The sequence below is a fragment of the Hypanus sabinus genome, chromosome 16, assembly GCF_030144855.1.
Source record: "Hypanus sabinus isolate sHypSab1 chromosome 16, sHypSab1.hap1, whole genome shotgun sequence".
Lineage (NCBI taxonomy): Eukaryota > Metazoa > Chordata > Chondrichthyes > Myliobatiformes > Dasyatidae > Hypanus > Hypanus sabinus.
In genome coordinates this window covers 8,460,351-8,485,963 of record NC_082721.1, presented here as the reverse complement: position 1 = coordinate 8,485,963, position 25,613 = coordinate 8,460,351, and the positions used below count along the sequence as shown (strand labels likewise).

Below are 25,613 nucleotides of genomic sequence, written 5' to 3'. Positions count from 1 at the left end.
CTGAGTGTATCATTTTCCTTCCTAATTGTTTGTTATACCTGGATGTGAGACAAAAACATTAAAACAATCTAATCTATCAACGCTCTGCTTTTCTCTTGCCTTCATCTTTTGCCTTCAATTTTTTTACCAATTATATTCCAGCCACCTTGTTGTCGCTCAATCACATGTCCACAAGATATTGAAAGGCCTAGATAGTGTGGATGTAGAAAGGATGTTTCCTGTAATGGTGGAGTTTAGGACCAGAAAGCACAGCCTCAAAATAGATGAATATAGCTTTAAAACAGAGAGGAGGTGGAATATATTTAGCCAGATGGTGGTGAATGTGTTAAATTTATTGTCACAGATGACTGTGAAGGCCAAGCCATTGGGTATATTTAAAGTGGAGATTCAAGGATAGCTTTTAGATTAGTAAGGGCATCAAAGGTTTAAAGGAGAATGTGGAAAATTGTTTTGAGACGGGTAATAAATCAGCCATGATGGAGTGGTGGAGCAGACGTGCAGAATGGCCTAATTCTGCTCCTAAGTTTCATGGTCATCCTCCCACAACCTCTTCAGGTCCTCCTCTGTACTCTCACTTACTCACTGCTGCCATCGGGACGGAGGTACAACAGCCTTAAGTCCCACACCACCAGGATCAGGAACAGTGATTAGCCCACAACCATCAGGCTCCTGAACCAGTGGGGCAACTTCCCTCACCTCAACACTGAACTGACTCCTCAAGCCAAAAGACTCAATTTCAAGGACTTTACAACTCATGTTCTCAGTTGTTTTAATTTATATCATTTTTGTTATTTACATGATTGCCTTCTTTTGCGTATTGTTTGTTGGTCAGTCTGTGTTTATGTACAGATTATCACAAATCCTATTGTATTTCTTTATTTTCTTGTAAATGTCTGCAAGAAAATGAATCTCAATATAGTATATGGTGGCATATACATCCCTTGGTAATAAATTTACTTTGAAACTTTAAATTTTGAACATTTCCTCCTGCTTTATTTAAGGATGACCTTTTCACCCATAGATGCTGCCTGACCTGCAGAACTCCTCCAGCAGATGGCTTGTAACATGACTCCGAACATGTTTTGTGATTTTAAAAGGATTATACAGTTTTTCTTTTTTTCACTTTAATAGCCAACAGAATTTGAAGAAAGAGCAACCAAGAAAGTGGACGATCTGTTGGAGAGCTACATGGGCATCAGAGATGTAGAGTTAGGTGAGACTTGCATCTGACTAGATTTGTTGTGGTTTTCTACATGAAAAAGTTTGATTTATTTATTGCGATACAGCCCTTCACCCAGCAATCCCCCAATTTAATCCTAACTTAATCACAGGACAATTTACAATGTCTAATTAGCCTATCAACTGATATGACTTTGGACTACAAAGCACCGAGAGGAAACCCACATGGTCAAGGGGAGAACATACACACTCCTTACAGGCAGGGGAGGGAATGTGTGATTAAACACTACTCTCATGTCAGTCTTTTCAGTTCTCCCTTCGATGTTGTTCATGTCAAATCCAATCCAAACAAGGGTAATTGTGTTAATGCATTTAGACCGCTCTCTATTAGTTTGTGTGGTCTGATGTTCTTCAAAGATCATTCTACTACAGAAAAGTGACTCTACAAATCAGATTTATTGAGTCATTGACCTGCTTACTGGAATGAATGCATGCTGATAAATACATAGTGCAGGAAAAATGGAAACAGGGGGTGATGTGTGGACAGTACTTGGAGCTATGATGTGGTGGCCATTACAGAGACTTGGATGGCTCAGGGACAGGAATGGTTACATCAAGTGCTGGGTTTTAGATGTTTCAGAAAGGACAGGGAGGGAGGCAAAAGAGGTGGGGGCGTGTCAGTGTTGATCAGAGATAGTGTCACTGCTGCAGAAAAGGTGAACGCCATGGAGGGATTGTCTACAGAGTCTCTGTGGGTGGAGGTTAGGAACAGGAAGGGGTCAGTAACTTTACTGGGTGTTTTTTTTTATGATTGTAGGCTGCCCAATAGTAACAGGGATACTGAGGAGCAGAGAAAGAAACAGATCCTGGAAAGGTGTATTAATAACAGAGCTGTTGTGATGGGAGATATTAATTTCCCAAATATTGATTGGCATCTCCCTAGAGCAAGGGGTTTAGATGGGGTGGAGTTTGTTAGGTGTGTTCAGGAAGGTGTCTTGACACAATATGTAGATAAGCCTACAAGAGGAGAGGCTGTACTTGATTTGGTATTAGGAAATGAACCTGGTCAGCTGTCAGATCTCTCAGTGGGAGAGCATTTTGGAGATAGTGATCACAATTCCATCTCCTTTACAATAGTATTGGAGAGAGAGACAGGAACAGACAAGTTAGAAAAGCGTTTAATTGGAGTAAGGGGAATTATGAGGCTATCAGGTAGGAACTTGGAAGCTTAAATTGGGAACAGATGTTCTCAGGGAAAGGTATGGAAGAAATGTTGCAAATGTTCAGGGGATATTTGTGTGGAGTTCTGCATAGGTACATTCCAATGAGACAGGAAAGTTATGGTAGGGTACAGGAACTGTGGTGTACAAAGTCTGTAATAAATCTAGTCAAGAAGAAAAGAAAAGCTTACAAAAGCTTCAGAGAACTAGGTAATATTAGAGATCTAGTAGATTATAACAGGAAGGAGCTTAAGAAGGGGCCATGAGAAGGCCTTGGCGGGCAGGATTAAGGAAAAACCCAAGGCATTCTACAAGTATGTGAAGAGCAAGAGGATAAAACGTGAAAGAATAGGACCTATCAAATGTAACAGTGAGAAAGTGTGTATGGAACCGGAGGAAATAGCAGAGGTACTTAATGAATACTTTAATACAGTATTCACTATGGAAAAAGATCTTGGTGATTGTACTGATGACTTGCAGCAGACTGAAAAGCTTGAGCATGTAGATATTGAGAATGAGGATGTGCTGGAGCTTTTGGAAAGCATCAAGTTTGCTAAGTCGCCAGGACCGGATGAGATGTACCTCAGGCTACTGTGGGAGGCGAGGGAGGAGATTGCTGAGCCTCTGGCAGTGATCTTTGCATCACCAATGGGGACGGGAGAGGTTCCGGAGGATTTGAGGGTTGCGGATGTTGTTCCTTTATTCAAGAAAGGGTGTAGAAATAGCCCAGGAAATTATAGACCAGTGAGTCTTACCTCAGTGGTTGGTAAGTTGATGGAGAAGATCCTGAGAGGCAGGATTTATGAACATTTGGAGAGGTATAATATGATTAGGAATAGTCACCATGGCTTTGTCAAGGGCAGGTCGTGCCTTATGAGCCTGATTGAATTTTTTGAGGATGTGACTAAACACATTGATGAAGAAAGAGCAGTAAGTGTAGTGTATATGGATTTCAGCAAGGCATTTGATAATGCCCATGCAAGGCTTATTGAGAAAGTAAGGAGGCATGGGATCCAAGGGGACATTGCTTTGTGGATCCAGAACTGGTTTGCCCACAGAAGGCAAAGAGTGGTTGTAGACGGGTCATATTCTGCATGGAGGTCAGTCACCAGTGGCATGCCTCAGGGATCTGTTCTGGGACCCTTACTCTTTGTGATTTTTATAAATAACCTGGATGAGTAAGTGGAGGGATTGGTTAGCAAGTTTGCTGATGACATTGATGACATAAAAGTTGGAGGTGTTGTGGATAGTGTAGAGAGCTGTCAGAGGTTACAGTGGGACATTGATAGGATGCAAAACTGGGCTGAGAAGTGGCAGATGGAGTTCAACCCAGATAAGTGTGAAGTGGTTCATCTTGGTAGGTCAAATATGATGACAGAATATAGTATTAATGGTAAGACTCTTGGCAGTGTGGAGGATCAGAGAGATCTTGGGGTCTGAGTCCATAGGACGCTCTAAGCAGCTGCACAGGTTGACTCTGTGGTTAAGAAGGTATACGGTGTATTGGCCTTCATCAATCGTGGGATTGAGTTTAAGAGCCGAGAGGTAATGTTGCAGCTATGTAGGACCCTGGTCAGACCCCACTTGGAGTACTGTGCTCAGTTCTGGTTGCCTCACTACAGGAAGGATGTGGAAACTATAGAAAGGGTGCAGAGGAGGTTTACAAGGATGTTGCCTGGATTGGGGAACATGCCTTATGAGAATAGGTTGAGTGAATTCGGACCTTTCTCCTTGGAGCGATGGAGGATGAGAGGTGACCTGATAGAGGTGTGTACGATGATGAGAGGCATTGATCGTGTGGATAGTCAGAGGCTTTTTTCCAGAGCTGAAATGGTTGCCACAAGAGGACACAGGTTTAAGGTGCTGGGGAGTAGGTACCCAGGAGATTCAGGGGTAGGTTTTTACTCAGAGAGTGGTCAGTGTGTGGAATGGGCTGCCGGCAACGGTGGTGGAGGTGGATACGATAGGGTCTTTTAAGAGACTTTTGGATGGGTACATGGAGCTTAGAAAAGTAGAGGGCTATGGGTAAGCCTAGTAATTTCTAAGGTAGGGACCTGTTCGGCACAACTTTGTGGGCTGAAGGGCCTGTATTGTGCTGTAGGCTTTCTATGTTTCTATCTTTCTATGATGTTTATGGGTTCACAGATCGTTCTGAAACCTAATGAAGGATGGGAAGAAACTTTTCTTTGAAAAACTATGTTTCCTTGTAAACAGACAGATGAAAGTACACAAATTGCATGGGAATTGTTTTGAAACGAGAACAAAATATGTATATGTTTATGACTTTTTTGCTTTCAAAATAGGGGAGAACAAACATCCAGCCAGATTCATAAACCATTCCACACCTCCTCATTAGTCCTCTTTTGCACTTTCTGTCTCTCTGTCTGTCCATCTGTACACAGGACTGTGCGGAAGTCCTAGGGATATATATAACCAGGATGTCCAAGGCTTGTGCACAGTACTGCTGTAACTTTCTGTATTGCTCTGTGCCACCGTCGCAAAAACACAAATTTCATGACATACGTGAGCGATGATAAATCTGATTCTGTTATGGGTCTCTATTGTGGACTGAGAGTGGGTCGAGGGCAGGGAGAGGGGGATCACGGTTGGGGAAAGGGGAAGGGAGACAGGGGAAACAGGAAGCACCGGAGAGACATTCTGGAATGATTAATGAACCAATTGTTGAGACCAAATGACTTTGTCCCTCCTGCGGCGCTCCACCCTCATCATTCCCAAAATCCTTTGCCATCAGATTTACAAACTCACTCTCTGTTCTACATTGACAAATACAGTGCTGCACAAAATCTATAAAGATGTGCTAAACCTTTTGCACAGGTCTGTATCTATCCATTATAGATTAAAAAGATTAAAGATTAACCTCATTTGCCACATGTACATCAAAACATTGAGTAGACTGAAATGTGTGTATTTTGCATTAAATCAGATCTAAAGATGTGCTGGGGAGCCTGCAAGTGTCACTACACTTTCAGCTCCAACATAGCATGCCCTAACCCATACATCTTTGGAATGTGGGAGGAAATTGGGGCAGTCGGAGGGAACTCACCGGGTCATGGCGATCTTACAGCTAGTATTGTGTTAACTGCCCTTGCACTGTACTGTCATAAATCAGCAAATTCTTCAACATCCTTCAGTGATAATAAACCTGATTTGGATTCAGATTCTGAGTCAATCACATTCAACAAAACTGGACTTCTCAGATACCCATGACTGTGTGGATAGGCATAGATCAAATACCATCTGTAAATTTGCTGATGATACAGCCATTATTGGTGTGATGTGGCGGTGATGAGAGGGTGTACAGGAGTGAGATAGGCCAATTAGTGGAGTGGTGCCACAGCAACAACCTGGCACTCAACGTCACTAAGATGAAAGAGCTGATTGTGGACTTCAGGAAGGGTAAGATGAAGGAACACATACAAATCCTCAGAGGGATCTGAAGTGGAGAGAGTGAGCAGTTTTAAGTTCCTGGGTGTCAAGATCTCTGAGGATCTAACCTGGTCCCAACATAACGATGTAGTTATAAAGAAGGCAAGGCAGCAGCTATACCTTATTAGAGTTTGAAGAGATTTGGCATGTCAACAAATACACTCAAAAACCTCTATAGCTGTACCATGGAGAGCATTCTGACAGGCTGTATCACTGTCTGGTATGGGGGGGGGGGGGCTACTGCACAGGGCAGAAAGAAGCTGCAGAAGGTTGTAAGTCTAGACAGCTCCATCTTGGGTACTAGCCTACAAAGTAACCAGGACATCTTTAGGGAGCAGTGTCTCAGAAAGGCAGCGTCCATTATTAAGGACCTCCAGCACCCAGGGCATGCCCTTTTCTCACTGTTACTGTCAAGTAGGAGGTACAGAAGCCTGAAGGCACACACTCAGCGATTCAGGAACAGCTTCTTCCCTTCTGCCACCCGATTCCTGAATGGACATTGAAGTTTTGGACACTTACCTCACCTTTTTTAATATACAGCATTTCTGGTTTTGCACATTCTTTTAAATCTATTCAACATACATAATTGATTTACTTGTTTATTTACTATTATGTTTTATTTTATTTATTATTTTTTTTCTCTCTGCTAGATTATGTATTGCATTGAACTGCTGCTGTAAGTTAACAAATTCCACGTCACATACCGGTGATAATAAGCCTGATTCTGATTCATTGCAAGAATTTCTAGGCCGGGAAAAGCTGGGAATATCACATTACTGTCCATCCCAAAGATGGTTTATCAGATTCCGGGAAGGCATTTATGATTCCCATTCCTACAAAATAGACGGACCGTGACCCCTGAGTACTTTGATCTCTCTGTGTCCAGCTTTTTCAATATGACTCAGAAATTCCTTCACTAGTTATACAATCCTTATTAAAAATTGTACATTTCATACTTCATTTCTGCGTAATGCCCTTCTACCCCTCATTGTTTGTGAGAAAGTAGACTTACTTACCTACTGCCTGCCGCACTGCAGGCATTTCGGGCAGCAATGGAAGTCCACCATCTCTGTCTGCCATTGGCCATCTTCTCTATTGTGCTCCGGGATGGGTTTGGGGTCCTCAGTCGCACACAGATACAGAAGGATTCTTTGTTGCTGTTTCTGTAACAAAGTTTTTTGACCAGTCAGGGTTGTTAGCCCTGAGCTGAACCCCTGAATCTAGAGGACTGGTGGACCACTCTTAGTCTGACCTCTAACCTTTGACCTGTTTGGCATGGATGACCCCACCAAAAACCAAAGTATAAAGCCCTGACTCCAGTCAACATAGCTCTCGGGGTCATTGAGACAGGCAAGACTCCAAACCCTACGACAAGCTTGTGGTCTTCTTGGAGGTGGAAAAGTAACAGAAAGATAAAAATAAAGACAATCTACCTATGTACATAAGCTATCTTGTGTATTTATATTTATTCTGGTTTATTATGATTGTGTTCCTTACCTTATAGTGCTTTTTTTCGTGCTGCACTGGATCCAGAGTTACAATTATTTTGTTCTCCTTTACACTTGAATAGAAAAAATTACATTATACAATCTTGAATCTTGAAATATGGCCCAGCCAACGCTTTATAAACTCTCAGCAGTATGTCCTTGCTTCAATATTCTAGACCTCTCAAAATTGATGCTAACATTGCATTTACCTTCCTACCAACTCGAACTGCAAGTTAACATCCAGATACTAGAAAAGTACCATTTCTATACCCTGATCCAACAGACCTTAGATGTAACCACCTTGATAAAACTCCCAGGTATGATGCTCAGCTTTTCGGGTGATCTTGAGTGTGTTCAGCTCCAGCTCCAGCTTCTTCAGTCAGCTGCTGTACTTGCTTTACTTTCAACTTCCTGTCAGCTTAAACCAGTCTGGCTATTCTCCTCCGACCTCTCTTAATAACAAAGCATTTTCACTCACAGAACTGCCATTCACTGGACATCTTTTTGTTTCTCGCACCATTCTCTGTAAACTCTAGAGACTGTTGTGCGTGAAAATCCCAGGAGATCAGCAGTTTCTGAGATACTCAAATCACCCCATCTGGCACCAACAATCATTCCTCATTCAAAGTCACTTAGATCATATTTCTTCATTATTCTGATGTTTGGTCTGAAAAACAACTGAACATTTTGACCATATCTGCATGCTTTAAATCATTGAGTTGCTGCCACATAATTGGCTGCTTAGATATTTGCATTAATGAGCAGGTGTACAACTGTACCCAAAAAAAGTGGCCACTGAGTGTATGTTTTACATTAAACTCAAATTCCATTGGGTATTTAAGAGCCTCTTGGACAGGCATGTGGATGAAAGAAAAAATGGAGGGTTATGGGGTAGTGTGGGTTTAGTACTTTTTTTAAGGATTATATGGGTCGGCACAACATGGAGGGCTGAAGGGCCTTACTGTGCTGTAATGTTCTAAGGTTCTATGGTTCTATGGGTGTGACATTTTGTAACTTCAAAACATTAATACGAAGAAAGACACAGGAGTCAGAAAATACAAGCGTAACTTTGAATTTACTTTAAGCAATGTGCACGCGTTACATGGAAGTGTGATGACGTATGCAATTAATGTATTTTTACATATAACTCACAATTAATTATTTAAATGAATAGGAATGCTTAGTCAACCTCTCTCTTTTTCTTTCTCTCTCTATATATGTATAATTATTTAAATATTACTCAAATATTAAATACTCCACAATGGAATTCAACACATTGCCTGAGAAACTGGATTGATCGTGCCTACATCACACCATCACAATTTGTTCCAAATTTTACTGAGCATATCTCTAGGATCTGCCATTATTTTTGCTTTTTTTATGTTCTATTCATATTAGATTATCTAATGTTTGTCCAATGTCAGATAAGAACTTCAGGCCATTAATTTTCAGACTTTGCATGTCTTTTCTCATGGTTTAGGATGAAATTTATAGCTGTCTGCTACCAACCAGGAGCACATCATACAACTTCAGTGCTTCACTTGCCATTTAAGGGCAAGTCTGCAAACATCAGGCACACGGGACTGGGCAGCTTACACTGGCTGTGTTGTGCTTCAACTGATAGTGAGCTCTTTGCCCAGCGTTTGGCTGCACTCATTCAACGGGTGACACGGCAGCCAGCATTAGATGGGAACATGGTTGAGGCAGCCATTGGCTACTGTGGGACCTTGCGGCCACGATGGAATGGTGAATGACCGTAACACGGTGGTTACCTGTAACATTCACCTGAGTGGAACTGGAATGCCAATTGATTTAATCCTCAGATTAAGCAGTGGATCCAGAGGACTGTGCAAGAATCACAGCAAGGGTGCCTAAGACTTTTGTACTGTACTGGATAAATGTCTGTCCAGACAGTTGTTCTAGATGGCTGTAGATGTATTGTCCTAAAGGAAATTACCATAAGACCATAGGACATAGGAGCAGAATTAGGCCATTCGACCCATCGAGTCTACTCACCCATTCAATCATGGCTGATTTATAATCCTAACAATCCCATTCTCCTGCTTCTCCCCACAATCTTTGACACCCTGACGAATCAAGTACCTATCAACTTCTGCTTTAAATATACCCAGTGACTTGGTCTCACAGACGTTGTGGGAATGAATTGCATAGGTTCACCATTCTCTGGCTAAGGAAATTCCTCTTCATCTCTGTTCTAATTGGATGTCTCTCTATTCTGAGGCAGTACTCCCTGGTCCGAGACTCCCCCCACTGTAGGAACCATCCACTCCACATCCACTCTACCAAGGCCTTTCAATATTTGGTTGGTTTCAATCAGCTGTCCCCTCATTCTTCCAGACTCCAGCAAGTAATGGCCCACAGCCATTGAACCCTCCTCATATGTTAACCCTTTCATTCCCAGCATCTTTCTCGTGAATTACAGTTGTAGACTCAACAATGCAAATTTCAGTGGGGCAAATGCTCGCATTTGTGATTGTCTGGTGAAAGGTCTGGAGTGAAGGGAAATGCCACTGCAATAAAAACAGGATAACTTTTCAGTTGCTTCGTGCAGGAGGAAAGGTGTAATGCAAATGAATTTCCAGCCAATTGTTTGTTCCTCTGAGGCCCTCTGTTGGCTGATGTTGTGTCCCAGCTGTCTACAGGAGATGCAAGCCTGAGCAGCACAATAGGGAGAGCTGTTGCCCCATGTAGCAGGCTCACCCTCTCCATGCAGCTGATGAATCCAAAGAGACAGCAGAAACGGACACAGTTTGGTACCAGCGGCCTCACTGGAGTTGCCAGTCAGTGTTGAACTCAATGTAGGACTGTCTTAGGGATTCCTTAGGTGTCTGTTCCTATGAAGAAGTTAAACAGAGATTTTATTTCGAAGCACTTGATGCGTGTATAGTTTAGCCAAATTTCTGTAAATTAGGAGTTGCACTGCGGCTGCGTGCAGGTGTCAAATTAGTGAGTTCGTTACCCATGTTGTAACTTAATGAGAAGCTGAATTAGGGCCGGGAAACACTGGTGCCATCCTCCTACTGCACTTTCCATTTTTAGAATGACAAATGTGAATCAAAATTTAACGTACAAATAAATAAGCCTGCCCTGGGGTTGGAGGCCCTTCTGTGTGTGTGGTTGGGTCAGTGGGAGGGAGGAAAGGGGCTTGTTTTGCTGCTGTTGTTGTTATTCTGCCAAGCATCCTGGACGTGCTACATTGGCACCAAAATTCATGGCGACACGTGTGGTCTGTCCTTAGCACATCCTTAGGTTGTGTTCCTTGTTAACACAAACGACATATCTCACTGCATGTCTTCATGTTGTCGTTATGTGCTGTGTCATATGACGTGGGCGATCGTAGTCTTTCCATGCCCATGATTGTTCTTGGCAAATTTTTCTACATAAGTGGTTTGCCATTGTCATCTTCTGGGCAGTGTCTTTACAAGACTGGAGACCCCAGCCATTATCAATACTCTTCAGAGATTGTCTGCCTGGCATCAGTGGTCACATAACCAGGACTTGTGATAATGCACCAGCTGCTCATACGACCATCACCACCTGATCCCATGGAGTCACATAACCCCGATCAGATACTACACCTTGCCCAAGGTGACCTGCAGGCTAGCGGACGGAAGGAGTACCTTACAACTCCTTTGGTAGGGATGTGTCTTCACCCCACCACTCTATGTTTTGATGAACATGTGAGTGAAAATCAACCTTGCAATAACAGCCTCGTAGTCAATGTCGGCTGGACCAAGGAACTGATTGTAGACTTTAGGAAGGGGAAGTCGAGGGAACACGCACCAGTCCTCACCGGGGGATCAGTGGCGCAAAGAGTGAGCAGCTTCAAGTTCCTGGGCATTGACATCTCAGAGGATCTATCCTGGGCCCAAGACATTAATGTGATCAGGAAGAAGGCACACCAGTGGTGATAATTCATTAGGAGTCTGAGGAGATTTGCAATGTCACTAAAAACTCTAGCAAACTTCCACAGATGTACTGTGGAGAGCATTCTGACTGGTTGCATGAAAGGTCCAATGTAGAGAGTTGAGCGAGGTTGCAGAGGGTTGCGGACTCAGCCCGCTCCATCACAGACACAAACTTCCCCACCATCCAGGACATCTTCAAAACATTTAGAACCCTTGCATGTCCACTTCTCATTACTACCATCGGGGAGGAGATGAAGCAACTTGAAGACACGCGCTCAACATTTTAGGAACAGTTTCTTCCCTTCTGCCATCAGATTTCTGAACGGCCCATGAATACTACTTTGCCATTCTTTTTTTTTGCCCAATTCATTTATTTTTTTGCAGCTTATAAGCAGGGGTTCCCACCTGGGGGCCCATAGACCCCTTGCTTAATGGGATTAGTCTATGGCATAAAAAAGGTTGGGAACCCCTGACTAATAGAACTTTTATGTCTTGCACTGTACTGCCACAAAACAACAAATTTCACGACACATAGCAGTGATAATAAGTGTGATTTTGATTCTGTGTGTCCTCAACAATAACACACTTACCTCGACATTACTGACAATCAGGCTCAGGCTTTTCAAGGGTACTGGCACAGAGACACAGGGAACTCTGCAAGGAAACCTTTCACTGGACAAGGCCTCCCCACCCTTGAGCACATCTGCAAGAAGCATCGCCAGACGAAGATTGCATTCGTCATCAAGGACCCCCACCACCCAGCTCACGCTCTCCTCTCTGTTATCATCAGGAAAGGGGTTCAGGAGCCTCAGGACTCACACCACCATGATCAGAAACAGTTATTATCTCTGAACCAAAGTGCACTAACTTCATTCAACTCAACTCTGAACAACTCAAAAGACTCACTTTCAAGGACCATACAAATCATGCTCTCAGTATTAAATATTTTTTATTTGCACAGATTATCTTCTTTTGCACATTGGTTGTCAGTCATTGTTTAAGTATATTTTTCATAAATTCTATGGTATTTCTTTATTTTCCTGTAAATACCTGCAAGAAAATGAATATCAAGGTAGTATTTGTGTACTTTGAAAATAAATTTACTATGCCTTGGACTTTGAGCCTTGCTTCTGTGCTTGGTGTGCTTTCTTCTTGGAGATCAAGCTATACTGAGGGTGCTGTCTTGTACACAAATACAATGACATACAGCACAGTGAGAAAGTTGCTTGCAACAGCATGAAAAGAAATTTAATTGGGGATTGAGAGCATTCAAGCTGCTGATTTACACTCACACTTGGCACTTCAGACACCACACATGAACTCTATGATGTATGAAGACAGGTGGGGATACCCCTTCAGGTGTGCCCAGGAACAATGCCCACTGCATTGTGATGGTGCCAGGCTGGTGCTGAGAGAAAAGTCACAATGCATTTGTCCCACATGAGCCTCCTGTGCCCTGCATTAATGAACCAGCACAGCTGTACGTTGGATATTCACATATTGGATGCCTCCTTCCAATGTCATTTCATTGTCAATAATCCCTCCCATACACCCAACAATCTCGTTGATTCCCTACGATCAGCTGGGAGATACCGCAGCATTAGGACAAGGGCAGTTAAAATGGGAAACAGTGTCTTCATTGAACTTCCTCCCAGGACTTAACATGTATGAACCACCAGTAGCATCATACTATTTACTTTTTAACCTCTGTTGTAAATGCACCTTATTATTTGTTAATTTATTTTTGGTAATATTGGTTCCCTAAGGTTGTCATAACTGGGGGTGGGGTAGTGGGGATAAATCCCACCACCTATTAAGTGCTCCCAATGGTGCACCTCAAGTAGCCTCTGACAACCAAGTCCAGCTCCTGGCCTTCACATGTGGCTTTGCTACTAAGCCTGGTGGAACCATTTCTGCTGACAGGAGAAGGGGCAAAGGCGGGTTACTAGTGCCTTAAAACCAGTCATATTGGGCTTGTCAGCCATGGTTGGCAGCTCATCTGGGAGAAGGAGAATTCTGATCTCAAACCCTCTTTGCCTTACGGCTATTCCCACTCACGGGGAAAGCTTTGAGAGTAAACTCTGAGAAAAAAAATCTGAAGTTGGAATCCCTGTGGGAAGTCCTATGTTGAGTTCAACACTGATTGATAATTCCTGTGATGTTGCTTGTACCAAACTGTGTTGGTCACCGCCGTTTCTTTGGATTACTCAGCTGCACGGAGAGTGAGAGCCTGCTGCATGGGCAACAGCTTGCTCTCCATATCGTACTGTCCTAGCTTGTGTAAGATGTAGACTGTCATGACACACATCCATGCTTAACCTCGACCAACAGAGGGCCTCAATATTACTTTATGTGTTATGTGTGAGTTATACGTACTGTGTTAAGCACCTTGGTCCTGAGTGACCTACATGTATTCGGTTGAATGACAATAAACCGATCTTGAACTTGAACTAGTTTTGTGTGTTTCCCCACAGAGAAACAAAACACTTCCTCTCCTCTCCAGCTCGTTCAGCTCCAGGGTTGTTATTAGGAATAAGAATCTCTTGAATAAATGAAAATAAAATCAAATGCCGATACTGGAATTCTGTAAGAAAAAAATGAAATTGCGGAAACACTCAGCAGATCAGGCAGCATCTGTGGAAAGACAAACAGAGTTCATGTTTCAAGACTGAGACTCCTTCAGAAGGGGGATGGGAGAAAACAAGAGAGTCAGAAAAGATTGCACCCTATCCTGGGTGTGATTCTAGCATGACTGAACATTTGAAGATAATTTGAGGTTGTTAGCAGTGGCCCACGAGGTTAGTTGAATATCATTATCTTAAAGATGCTTTGAAGAGCTGGAGAAGCGTTGAGCTAGTGACTTTCTTTGCGTTCATCATTGGTGCAAGGTTAAATGGTTTCCAGAAAATGACTCTGTGGCCAGCTGTCATCTGGACCCTGTTAAATTCTGTCCCTTGGCAGTTCACTCCAGGTGCTCACCATCCTCTGGTGAGAAAGGTTTCCCTCATGTTTCCTTGAAAGTGCTTTCCTTTACCCTAACTCTGTGCCCTCCAGTTTGATAAACCACGAGGAAGTGTTCAGCAGATGGAGTACGATGTTGGCAAAAGTGAAGTCATTCACTTTGAAAGAAAAAATAGAAGATCAGATTATTGTTGAAATGGTAAAGGATTGCAGCGTGCTGCTGTGCAGAGGGACTTGGGAGTGCTTGTGCATGAATCACAAAAGGTTGGTTGGGAAGGCAAATGGAATGTTGGTCTTCATTGCAAGTGGGATTGAATTTAAGAGCAGAGAGGTTATGCTACAACTGTACAGGGTACTGGTGAGGCCACATCTGGAGTACTGTGTGCAGCTCTGGTCTCCTCACTTGAGGAACAACATAACGGCTTTGGAGGTCGTGCAAAGGAGGTTCACAGGGTTGATTCTGCAAGTGAGGGGGTTAGGCTATGAGGAGAAATTGAATTGCCTGGGATAAAACCCACTGGAATTGAAAAGAATGAGAGGGAATCATATAAAAATATGAAAAGAATAGGTAAGCTAGAGGCAGGAAAGTCATTTCTACTGGTAAGTGAGATTAGTACTACAGAACATAGCCTCAAGATTGATTTCAAAATGGTGCTGCCTATAAAACTTCTAAATATACTTTTTCTGAGTTACTTTCACTGAAATCTGCAGCCAGCAATTTCCCTTTAAGCAACGTACTTTTGAACCATCTTAGTGATCTAGTGATTTCACGATCTTCGGAAGGACTCAATGGACTTAACCCTCAAGCATGCAGGTATGGCAACTTTAAGCAAATGAAGATACATCGTCATGGCCGATAGAGAGAGTGGAGGGGAGGACTCCAAACCAGAATGAAACACAGAGGTGTGAAAATTCCTCTACCAAGCATCTTGTTAGCAATGTACAGTTGCTGGAGAACAAGACTGAAGACCAAAGGGCAAGATTGCTGTATCAGTGGGAAATGAGGTACTGCTACGTTCTGTGTTTCACGGAGACGAGGCTCACTCCAAGCACACAAGATATGTCAGGAAGATCTGAGGGCTTCTCAATACACAGGACGGACTGAACTGCTGACTTGGAGAAGGCAAAAGGTGGAGGTGTGTGTCCTATGATAAAAAGTTTGTGGTGCTCAGATGCGGTGGTCTTGTCACACATCTGTTCATACAGTCTGGAACATCTAAGGATTAAGTGCTGACTGTTCTACTTACCAAGAGAGTTCTCTTCTGTGATCTTGACCGAAGTTTACATACTACAAAAAGCTGACATTAATCAGGTACTTGAGATATTGAATGCTGCCATCACCAAACAAGAAATAGCCTACCTTGATGCCTTTCAAATCATAGTCGGGACTTCAATCAGCTTTGTTGGAAGAAATCTCTGTCCAATTATCATCAACATATAACTTGAACACCAGCATCCCAACACACTTGACCACTTTATATTACGATTTGGAATGTCTACCATTTAATGCCTAGACCATATTTTTGGAAATTTGATCACTTGGCTGTCTTCTCCTACCTGCGTACAGTCAGAGGCTAAAGAACAAGGCTCCAGAGATAAGGACAACAAAGAGATTGTTGCAAGAGGCAGAGGAGTGGCTATGGGGTTGCACAAGTCAGTGGACTGGATTGTGTTCAAGGACTTCTCAGAGGATCTGAACCAGTACACCACGGTTGTCATGGACTTTATCTAAACAGTTGTAGACAAATACCTCTCCAACATCCCCAACTGAAATATAAAAACTCTGAAGTAATTTAGAGTCTTCCCCAACTGGAAGCTCTGGATGAACCATGAGATCTGCAATCTGCTGAGGGCCAGGTCAGTGACATTCAGGTCTGATGACCAAGTAAGACACAAAGGGGCCAGGTATGATCTCCAGAAAGCCACCTCACGTGCAAAGTGGCAATTCCGGACTAAACTCGAATCACTGAAGATACAGTCGATTGCTGTGGCGGAGCTTAAGTGCTATTACCTCTTACAAAGTGAAACTAAGTGACATATACGGCAAAAGGACTTCACTCCCAGATGAGCTCAAAGCAATCTGTGCTTGCTTTGACTGTCAAAGCATGAAGGAACCATCACAAACTCCCACAGCTCCCGATGATCCTGTGATTCCAGCCTTTGAGGCTGATGTGAAAGCATCCTTCCTGAGGTTGAACCCACTGAAAGCATCCAGCTTTCCTGCCTGAAAGTGACCTGAACCCACTCCATTTTGCATACCGGCACAATGGATGACAGTTCATTGGTCCTTCATCTTAAACTTTTGGCTGTGCATCCCCTCAACCCCAGATCCATTGACGTCAATAGGGGCTAGCCTGTCTCCATTCCTCCTGTAATCCACAACCAGCTCCTTTGTTTTTGCAACATTGAGGGAGAGGTTGTTTTCTTGACATCATGGTGTCAAGGTGACAAGCTTTATAGATGTGTGGTGGCGAGTATATTGACTGGTTGCATCACAGCCTGGTATGGAAACACCAATGCCTTTGAACGGAAAACCTTACAAAAGATAATGGATGCAGCCCAGTCCATCACGGGTAAAACGCTGGCCACCATGAACACATCTACACGGTGTGCTGCTGCAGGAAACATCATCACGGGCCCCCACCGTGCAGGCCAGGCTCTCTTCTCACTGCTGTCATCAGGAAGGAGGTATAGGAGCCTTAGGACCCACACCGTCTGGTTCAGGAACAGTTACTACCCCAATCATCAGGTTCTTGAACCAGAAGGGATAACTTCACACAGCTTCACTCACCCCATCACTGAACTGATCCCACAACATATGGACTCGCTTTCAAAGATTCTTCATCTCATGTTCTCGGTATTCATTGCTTGTTTTTTAGTATTATTTCTTTTTCTTTTGTACTTGGACAGTTTGTTTTCTTTTGCAGACTGGTTGTTTGACTGTCCTGTTGGGGGTGGTCTTTCATTGATTCTATTGTGTTTCTTGGATTTGTTGAATATTCCCGCATGAAAACAAAACTGAGCTTTATATAAGATGACTTATATGTGTGCTGAGCTGAGGCCTCCATCGATCAGAGTCGACCATGGATTTTGCATCTTGGCTGTTTAGATACATAAGCGTGGGCAGCACAATATGGAGAGTGAGCTGTTGTCCATGTAGCAAGTTCTCCCTCTCCATGTATCTGATAAACCCAAAGGAATGGCAGAGACTGATACAGTTTGGCATCAGCAGTGTTGCAGGAATTGCCAGTCGGTATTGAAACTCAATGGTGGACTGCCTTAGGGACTCCAGCTCTGGATTTTACTCCTGAAGCCTTCCCCATGAACGGGTATAGCCGCATGGCAGTGGAGGCTTGAGATCAGAGTATTATTTCTCCTGACTGAGGTGTCAACAATGGGCTGATGAGCCCCAAAAGCCTGAAGCAACTGATTTTAAAGCACCAGTAATTCACCTTTGCCCCTTCTCCTGACAGTAGAAACAGTTCCACTGGACTAAGTAGCTAAATCACACGTGAAGGCCAGCTGGACTTGGTTCTCAACAGCTATCTGAGGCCCATGTCTTTGCGAGGTTTTAATAGGTGGTGGGAGCTTATCCTCACTACCACCCCCGCCTATAACAACCCTGTGAAGTGCATGTGAACTTTGAAGACAAAATTACTTTGAACTTTGAATACATTTAGAATGGGGACGAGAAAGAACTGCTTTTCCCAGAAAATAGTGAATTTGTGGAGTTCTCAGCCTGAGAAGCAATGGAGGTTACCGTGTTAAATAAGCAGCATTTGAGACACAGATATATTTTTGCATAGCAGGAGAATTAGGGTTGGTGGAGTTAAGTCCCTGGCCAGATCAGCCATGATCTTGTCAAACAGCGGAGCAGGCTTGATGGGCCGGTTGCCCAGCTCCTGCTCTAGTTTCTAACTTATTGCGGTGTGGAACGGGCCCTTCCAGCCCTTCCCCCGATTTAACCCTAGGCTAATTACAGGACAATTTACAATGCCCACTTAATCTACCAACTGGTACGTCTTTGGAATGTGGGAGGAAACCGGAGGACCCGGAGGAAACCCACGCGGTCACAGGGAAAACGTACAAACTCCTTGCAGGCAGCGGTGGGAATTGAACGCGGGTCACTGGTGCCGTTAACCACTACGCTAATGAGACTCTGCAGTCTGTAATATCACACTAAAATAAGGATGCTGGGTCATAGACTTGATAGAGTCATAGAGAGCTGCAGGACAGTAACAGGCCATTCAGCCCTTCTAGCCCCTGCTAAACTGTTATTCTGCCATGATCTTACTGAGTGGCAGAATAGGTTCGATGGGCCAAATGACCTACTGCTGCTCCTATTTTTTATATGGTTTGGCTGTATTGAGGGTATAAAGATACCTGCAGTCTATCTCCTCATAATTTTAAAAGCCTAATTCTGACAAAGGGCTGCTGTGGAGCAGACGGTTGTAAAAGCTGCATTATTGAATTCCACTGCTCTGTTTGAATGAGATTCAAGATTGTTTAGTGTCATTTCCTGTACACCAGTGTAAAGGAGAACAAAATAATTGTTACTCCGGTTCTGATGCAGCACAGAAAAAAAAATCACAAATAGATAAAAAACACAGTAAATATAAATACATAAGGTAGCTTAAGTGCATCGATTGATTGTATGTCCATAACGTGATAGGAGTGTCCGTATGTAAGGTGACTCTGACAGGAAATGATAAAGTAGTGGTGGTTGGGGGAGTGGGTTACTATATAAGAGAACCAACTCCAAGAGTGCATACTATTGTGCATTTGTCATGTTCATTCCTGGCAGAATTACGGGGGATATCTGATTGGTCTTCCTGAAACCTTTAAAATCCAATCCACACGTTACCATATTAGGAATCGTCTGACCCCACTTTCCTTCACTCTTTGCTTCATTTGCAGTCACTCTAAGTGGAGACAGGAGCTCGCATTTTATTACTGGAACCGTGTGATTATTGCAATCAGTCATTGATCGGGATGTGGGAGATGGGAGCAATGTCACAAAAAAAAACTAACCCTTTTAAAGAAAAGTGATATTGTTCAAATTGCTTAGTCCTGCTTATCTCAAAAACTACGAACTGTGGTTGTGCTCTTCTCATCCCAGGAAAAATCCTCCGGCAGTAAGCAAGAACATTAACACTAGTCTACAGAGGCATGAACTGTTGATCCACTAAAGGTTTAGTAGAGACAAGACAGAAGTTAAAGTCAAGTACGTAAATATTTAGATCAAAAAAATGTTAGTATCAGTGAAGACAATCAGGAAACTATTCCTTTCTCTTAAAAACCCACCATGTTTAATGACTTTATCGAGGGAAAGGAATTTACCGACCTTGTTCAGCTGGCTTTCATGGGGCTCAGGAGGCCGAGCTGTGACAGTCGGAAATAGCGTGCTAGTCCATCCAGTTCAGAGACCAGATAGGGCTGGATATTGAATGCCCATTCCCTGGAGCAAACTGCATCCTGTAAAATCAGAGTTCTTCGTTGTTAAGGATAAAGAGAGGGAGAAAGAAATCATTCCAACAAGTCTGCTCCCGCTTACAAAGAGTTCATAAGTGTTTCCCGGTCTTAGTTCTTCCCATACTGTTACCATCTGTCTCCAACCTGAAACATTATACACTCAGTGGCCACTTTATTAGGTACACCCATACACCTGCACATTAATGGGAATATTTAATTGGCCAATCATATGGTGGCATCTCCGTGCATAAAAGCTGGCAGATATAGTCAAAGGATTCAGTTCCGCACACACAAAATGCTGGAGGAACTCAGTAAGTCAGGCAGCATCCATGGAAATGAATAAACAGTCGACGTTTCAGGCCGAGACCATTCTTCTGAGGTTCAGTTGTTGTTCAGACCAAACATCGGAATGGGGAAGAAAAGTGATCCAAGTGACCTTGACTGAAGATGATGGTTGCTGGTTTGAGTATCTCAGAAACTGATCATCCCCTGGGATTTTCACGTGTAACAATTGCCAGAGTTCACAGGGAATGATGCAAAAGCAAAAAAAACCATCCAGCGTGTGGCAGTTCTGGAGCGTGACCGCCTTGTCAGTAAGAGGGGTCAGAGGAGAATAGCCAGTCTGGTTCAAGCTGACAAGGAGGTGACGGTAACTCAAAGGCGATGTGTCGAAGAGCATCTCTGAACGCCCAGCAGGTCAAAGCTTGAGGTGGATGGGCTACAGCAGAAGGAGACCATGAACGTACACTCAGTATAGGCACAGGAGGTCCAGAGTGTATCTGTTTCTCACTCCACAGACGCTGCCTGCATCCAAAAATATGTTGTTTGCTGTACTGACTAAGTTCAGTAACTGACCATTTAGTGACGGACCATTAGTAGTGCATTCACTCGTGTGGGGAATGATGCTCTCCTAAGGGGTTATCTATTGGTGGGTTTTCAGGCGGCTGTCGAGGCCGATCCAGGACCCACATAACTAAGATGTTAGATGGATTCCCCTAATGGAGAATTCCTTTGTTTAACATGCAGGAGCACACGGTCCTTGACAGATCGGGGTGCAAGGTGACCAGCCTTCCTCCGTCTTCACTGCCGTTGTGATGCGTCATCATCTTCTGCCAGCTCCACCGTATTGTTTGGATCGATCTTTGACTGGGAACTCCCCCGTGAGCTTGCCACCATGGGCAACCGTACCGGGAGTGAAGCTCCAGAAAGCATCAGTCTCTGGATCGCAGTCACTCACCAAGCCTCTCCAACACAGCAACGTGATCGTGCTCGGAGAACATTCAATGATGCACCGTTCAAAGCTTTAGGTTAGAGGATTACACAGATTTGCAACTGAAAGCTCTCTCACTGGCTGGCCCCTTTTTGTTTATACTGTCGCTGCTGATTGTAGAGGTCCAAGGTAAAGAGAAAGAAAGAGTAAAGCTTTGTTTTATTTGTCACACCTGCACCAAAGCATCCGGACAAACAGTGGAATGTCAGCTGATGATTAACTTTGGGAAGAGGAAAGCGGAGGTCCATGAACCCATCCTCATCAGGGGATCAGAGGTGGGGAGGGTCGGCAACCTCAAATTCCTCAGTGTTATCATTTCAGAGGTCCTGTCCTGGGCCCAGCAGGCAAGTGCAGTTATGAAAAAAGCACGGCAGTGCCTCTACTTCTTAAAAAGTTTGCAAATACTTGGCGTGACATCTAATACTTTGACAAACTTCTAACAGCAGTTACGTGCAGAGCAGTTGCCATACCAGGCCATTATACGAGGGGTGATTGATATGTTCATGGCCTAAGGTAGAAGGAGTCAATTTTAGAAAACCTAGCACATTTATTTTTCAACATAGTCCCCTCCTACATTTACACACAGTCCAGCAGTCGTGGAGCATACGGATCTTGGACCTCCAGAAAGTGTCCACAGTAGGGGTGATTGATAAGTGTGTGGCCCAATGTAGAAGGAGATGAGTTATACAGTTTTCTTTACATGCTCATGCAGTTCAACTCTTTGAGTGATTATGCAGAAAGTTTGAAGTCAATAACTCATCAGGGGTTATTGATAAATTCATGGCCCAAGGTATGCAGAAGCTTCAAACTTTCTGCATAATGACTCAAAGAGGTGACCTGCAAGAGCTGTGTAACTCATCTCCTTCTACCTTAGGCCACGAACTTATCATCACCCATCTGTGGACACTTTCTGGAAGCCCAAGATCTGTATGCTCCACATCCACTGGACTAAGTGTGTAAATGTAGGAGGGGACTATGTTGAAAAATAAATGTGTTAGGTTTTCTAAAATTGACTCCTTCTACCTTAGGCCACAAACTTATCAATCACCCCTCATACATCGAGACAGAATGATTTCTATGGCGCATCAACAGAAACTCGAAGGGGATTTGCCAGATCTCTTCTTGCTCCTGAGGAGGCTCAAAGTTCAAAGTAAATTTATCGTCAAAAAGTACTTCTATGTCACCATATAAACTGTGAGATTCATTTTCTTGCACGCATGCAAGTCTATAATAGAACAATAACCATAATAGAATCAATTATGGATTAATTCCAGTGGAGGCATTGAGGAGGCTTCTTGGCCATGACATCAGCTTTGTTTCTCCATCATCAAAGATCCTCACCACCCAGGCCATGCTCTTTTCTCATTGCTACCATCAGGTAGAGGGTACAAATGCTTCAGCAAAAGAAAAGAAATGCTGAATATGGTATTGGAGAGCAGGTAGACATGAATGTTTTCATGGTTGGGTAAGCCTAATTCCTTGCTTCTCTGCCATTCACTCCTAGTTCTTCTAAGTAACTGGGCATTATGTCATAAAGACAGTCTCTCCAATGGTACTTATCCCCTCAAACTGTTCTACAACATTGCCCTAGATGCTGGTCATATGTCCTCTGAATTTACCTTCAACCCTCAAACTCGGCCCTCAAAGGAATTGGTCAACCTGATAGCGTGAGATCCACCAAGGAAAATTAATTCCTCAGAAGTCTAATCTTCTCCTACTTCAAAATAACACAATAACTCAAAAGTATTTTTAACTTGATTTGAAGAAAAATATCTTGATACTATTCAGCAAGCCAAAATCAGCTTTTGTTCAGCTCACTGAAATCTTGTCTTTCTTACAATTTCCTTATAAGGTTCTGTCTCTTTGCATATGCATCTGTTGCCACCAATTTAAAACAGGGTGTCTTCGTAACACTTACTATGGAGATAAGATTAATTTATAATTTCTTTAATCATTCTAGAATCAGAATTCAAATCAGAATCAGGTTTATTATAACTGACATATATCATGAGATTTGTTGTTTGCAAAAGTACAATGAATAATCTATACTATAAATTATGATAAGATGAATGTACATATATATAGATAGATACAGATATATATTGTAATGCGTAAAAGTCTTAGGCACCATAGCTATATATATATATATATATATATATGCCTAAGAATTTTGCGCAGTACAGTATGTGTGTGTGTACATACATACATACACACACACATACATTTATGGAGATATATATGGATTGATAGATATACATGTAGTGCAAAAATTGTGCGGTGGTGTTCATGGGTTCAGAGGTTGGATATTCCTAAAATGTTGGGTGTGGGTCTTCAGGCTCCTGTATCTTCTCTCTGATGGTAGCAATGAGAAGAAGGCATGTCCTGGGTGGTGATGGGCCTCTTCCTGATGAACACACTATTCTGAATATAGCTGAAAAGTTGTTAATTGTAGTTTTGGACTGTGAAGTTTTTGTAACAATTTTCTCTTTCTTAATATGCCTGAGTTATAATCAGAAAACTGTGCAATCCCTTGCCTCTGCACTAAGTAATTATCTTTGTTATTTGTTCTTTCTTCAGCAGCAACCATGGTGGAAATTGGAAAAGACAGGAAGAATCCAGATGAGTTTGCAGAAGGATTGGACTCAGTTCTTGGGGACTTTGCTTTTCCAGATGAATTTGTCTTTGATGTTTGGGGAGCAATTGGAGATGCCAAAAATGGTCGAATCTAGCATGTATGGTTATTGTGTGCAATTTTTCCAACTATAGGTATGGTCTAATTCCTCCACCTTCCCTTTGAATTTGAAGTAGGCACTTTCAACCAGTGTTGCATAATCTAAACCATTATTACCACCTAGAAATTTAATAAACTTTCATGTTGAGTAAATGTTCATTAGGAAACATAAGCCTAAATAATTGCAGATATTGAATCAAGATGAAAAATACTTCTAAAGATTAAATTTCTTTTAACTTTAAATACACTGCAAAATTAATTTTTCAAGACAAAGTGCAGAGTTAATCTTTAGTTTCTTTATTGCTTAATGAATTCAATTACTAAATGGTTGAAAATTGGGGAAACATTTTTATGTAATTCACTGAATGAGGAATTCTTCAAAGGCTGAATCAAAGATACAGATGGTATTGCATGGATCTCCCATTGAATAATTATTCTAATATCCATTTCTATTGAAGTCCAAAGTAATTAATTACCACATGTGTATCCACCAAGAAGCCTGTCTCAAACCTAATGTGCAATATGAATTTCCTGTTTCTGTCTCTCACTTTATCTCCTTATGTGCCCATCACCTCCCTCTGGAGCTCCTTCTCTTCCCTTTCTTCCATGGTCTTCTGTCCTCTTCTCCAGCCCTTTTTCACTTTTACTCATCAACTTCCCAGCTCTTTACATCACTCCTTTCCCCTCTCCTGGTTTCAGCTATCACCTACCACCTTGTACTTCTTCTTCCCCTCCTTCCATCTTCTTGCTCTGAATTCTCTTCTTTCTTTCCAGTCCTGAAGAAGGGTCTTGGCTGGAAACATTGACTGTTTGTTCTTATCCATAGATGCTGACTGGCCTGCTGTGTGTGGTGCTTTGAATTTCTAATCCATCGAATCAACTTCCTACGGTGTATCATTGGATAACGTAGCAATCTTTGAAACCCAATACAATTCAAGGGCCATCTATTTTTCTAATTTTGAAAGAAATATGTTTAAACAATAAAGTTATGGCTATAACCTAAGAGGTTTTGTACATTAGTGTTCTCCAGATTAAGTCCACTGTAATGCAATTGAGCAGCAAGAATTACTTCAGTAAAAATTAATTGCAATGTAAGTTTCTACAAACTTTGTGGCGCCTATTTTATTTAAGAATGAAGGTTGTGTGTGGTGGTAATAATCTTCTGGCGTGTGTATATTTCAATATGAGGAGTATTGTGGGGGTGGCAGACGAGCTGAGGGCCTGGATTGACACATGGAATTATGACATCATAGCCATTACTGAAACTTGGCTACAGGAGGGGCAGGACTGGCAGCTCAATGTTCCAGGGTTCCGATGTTTTAGATATGATAGAGGCAGAGGGATGAAGGGTGGGGGGGTGGTGGCTTTCCTAGTCTGGGTAAATATTACAGCTCTGCTTCGGCAGGACAGACTAGAGGGCTTGTCTACTGAGGCCATATGGGTGGAGCTGAGAAACAGGAAAGGTATGACCACATTAATAGGGTTGTATTATAGACCACCCAATAGTCAGTGAGAATTGGAGGAGCGAATCTGCAGAGAGATAACAGACAACTGCAGGAGACAGAAAGTTGTGATTGTAGGGGATTTTAATTTTCCACACATTGATTGGGACTCCCATACTGTTAAAGATCTAGATGGGTTAGAGTTTGTGAAATGTGTTCTGGAAAGTTTTCTAAATCAATATATATATGTACCATGGATGGGAGGATGCAATATTAGATCTCCTATTAAGAAATGAGTTAGGGAAGTTGTGTGTAGGGGAACACTTTGGTTCCAGTGATCATAACGTCATTAGTTTCAACTTGATCATGGATAAAGATAGATCTGGTCCTCGGGTTGAAGTTCTAAACTGGAAAAAGGCCAAATTTGAACAAATGAGAAAGGATCTAAAAAGTGTAGATTGGGACAAGTTGTTCT

General features: G+C 42.6%; 1 protein-coding gene across 2 annotated transcripts in view; it reads left to right on the top strand.

Annotated features, from left to right (window-relative positions):
- Positions 1-25,144, top strand: part of LOC132405981 (PDZ domain-containing protein GIPC1-like) — a 98,099-nt gene extending 72,955 nt beyond the window's left edge. Inside the window, exons 5-7 of one of the 2 annotated variants that reach the window (XM_059991073.1) lie at positions 1,132-1,213; positions 23,543-23,731; positions 24,523-25,144. In XM_059991073.1, coding sequence (XP_059847056.1) covers positions 1,132-1,213; positions 23,543-23,694 — 234 coding nt within the window. In that variant the 3' untranslated portion in view covers positions 23,695-23,731; positions 24,523-25,144. The remainder of the gene's footprint in view (positions 1-1,131; positions 1,214-23,542; positions 23,732-24,522) is intronic. The other variant, XM_059991072.1, reaches the window with a different exon arrangement.
- The last annotated feature ends 469 nt before the right edge of the window (positions 25,145-25,613 follow it).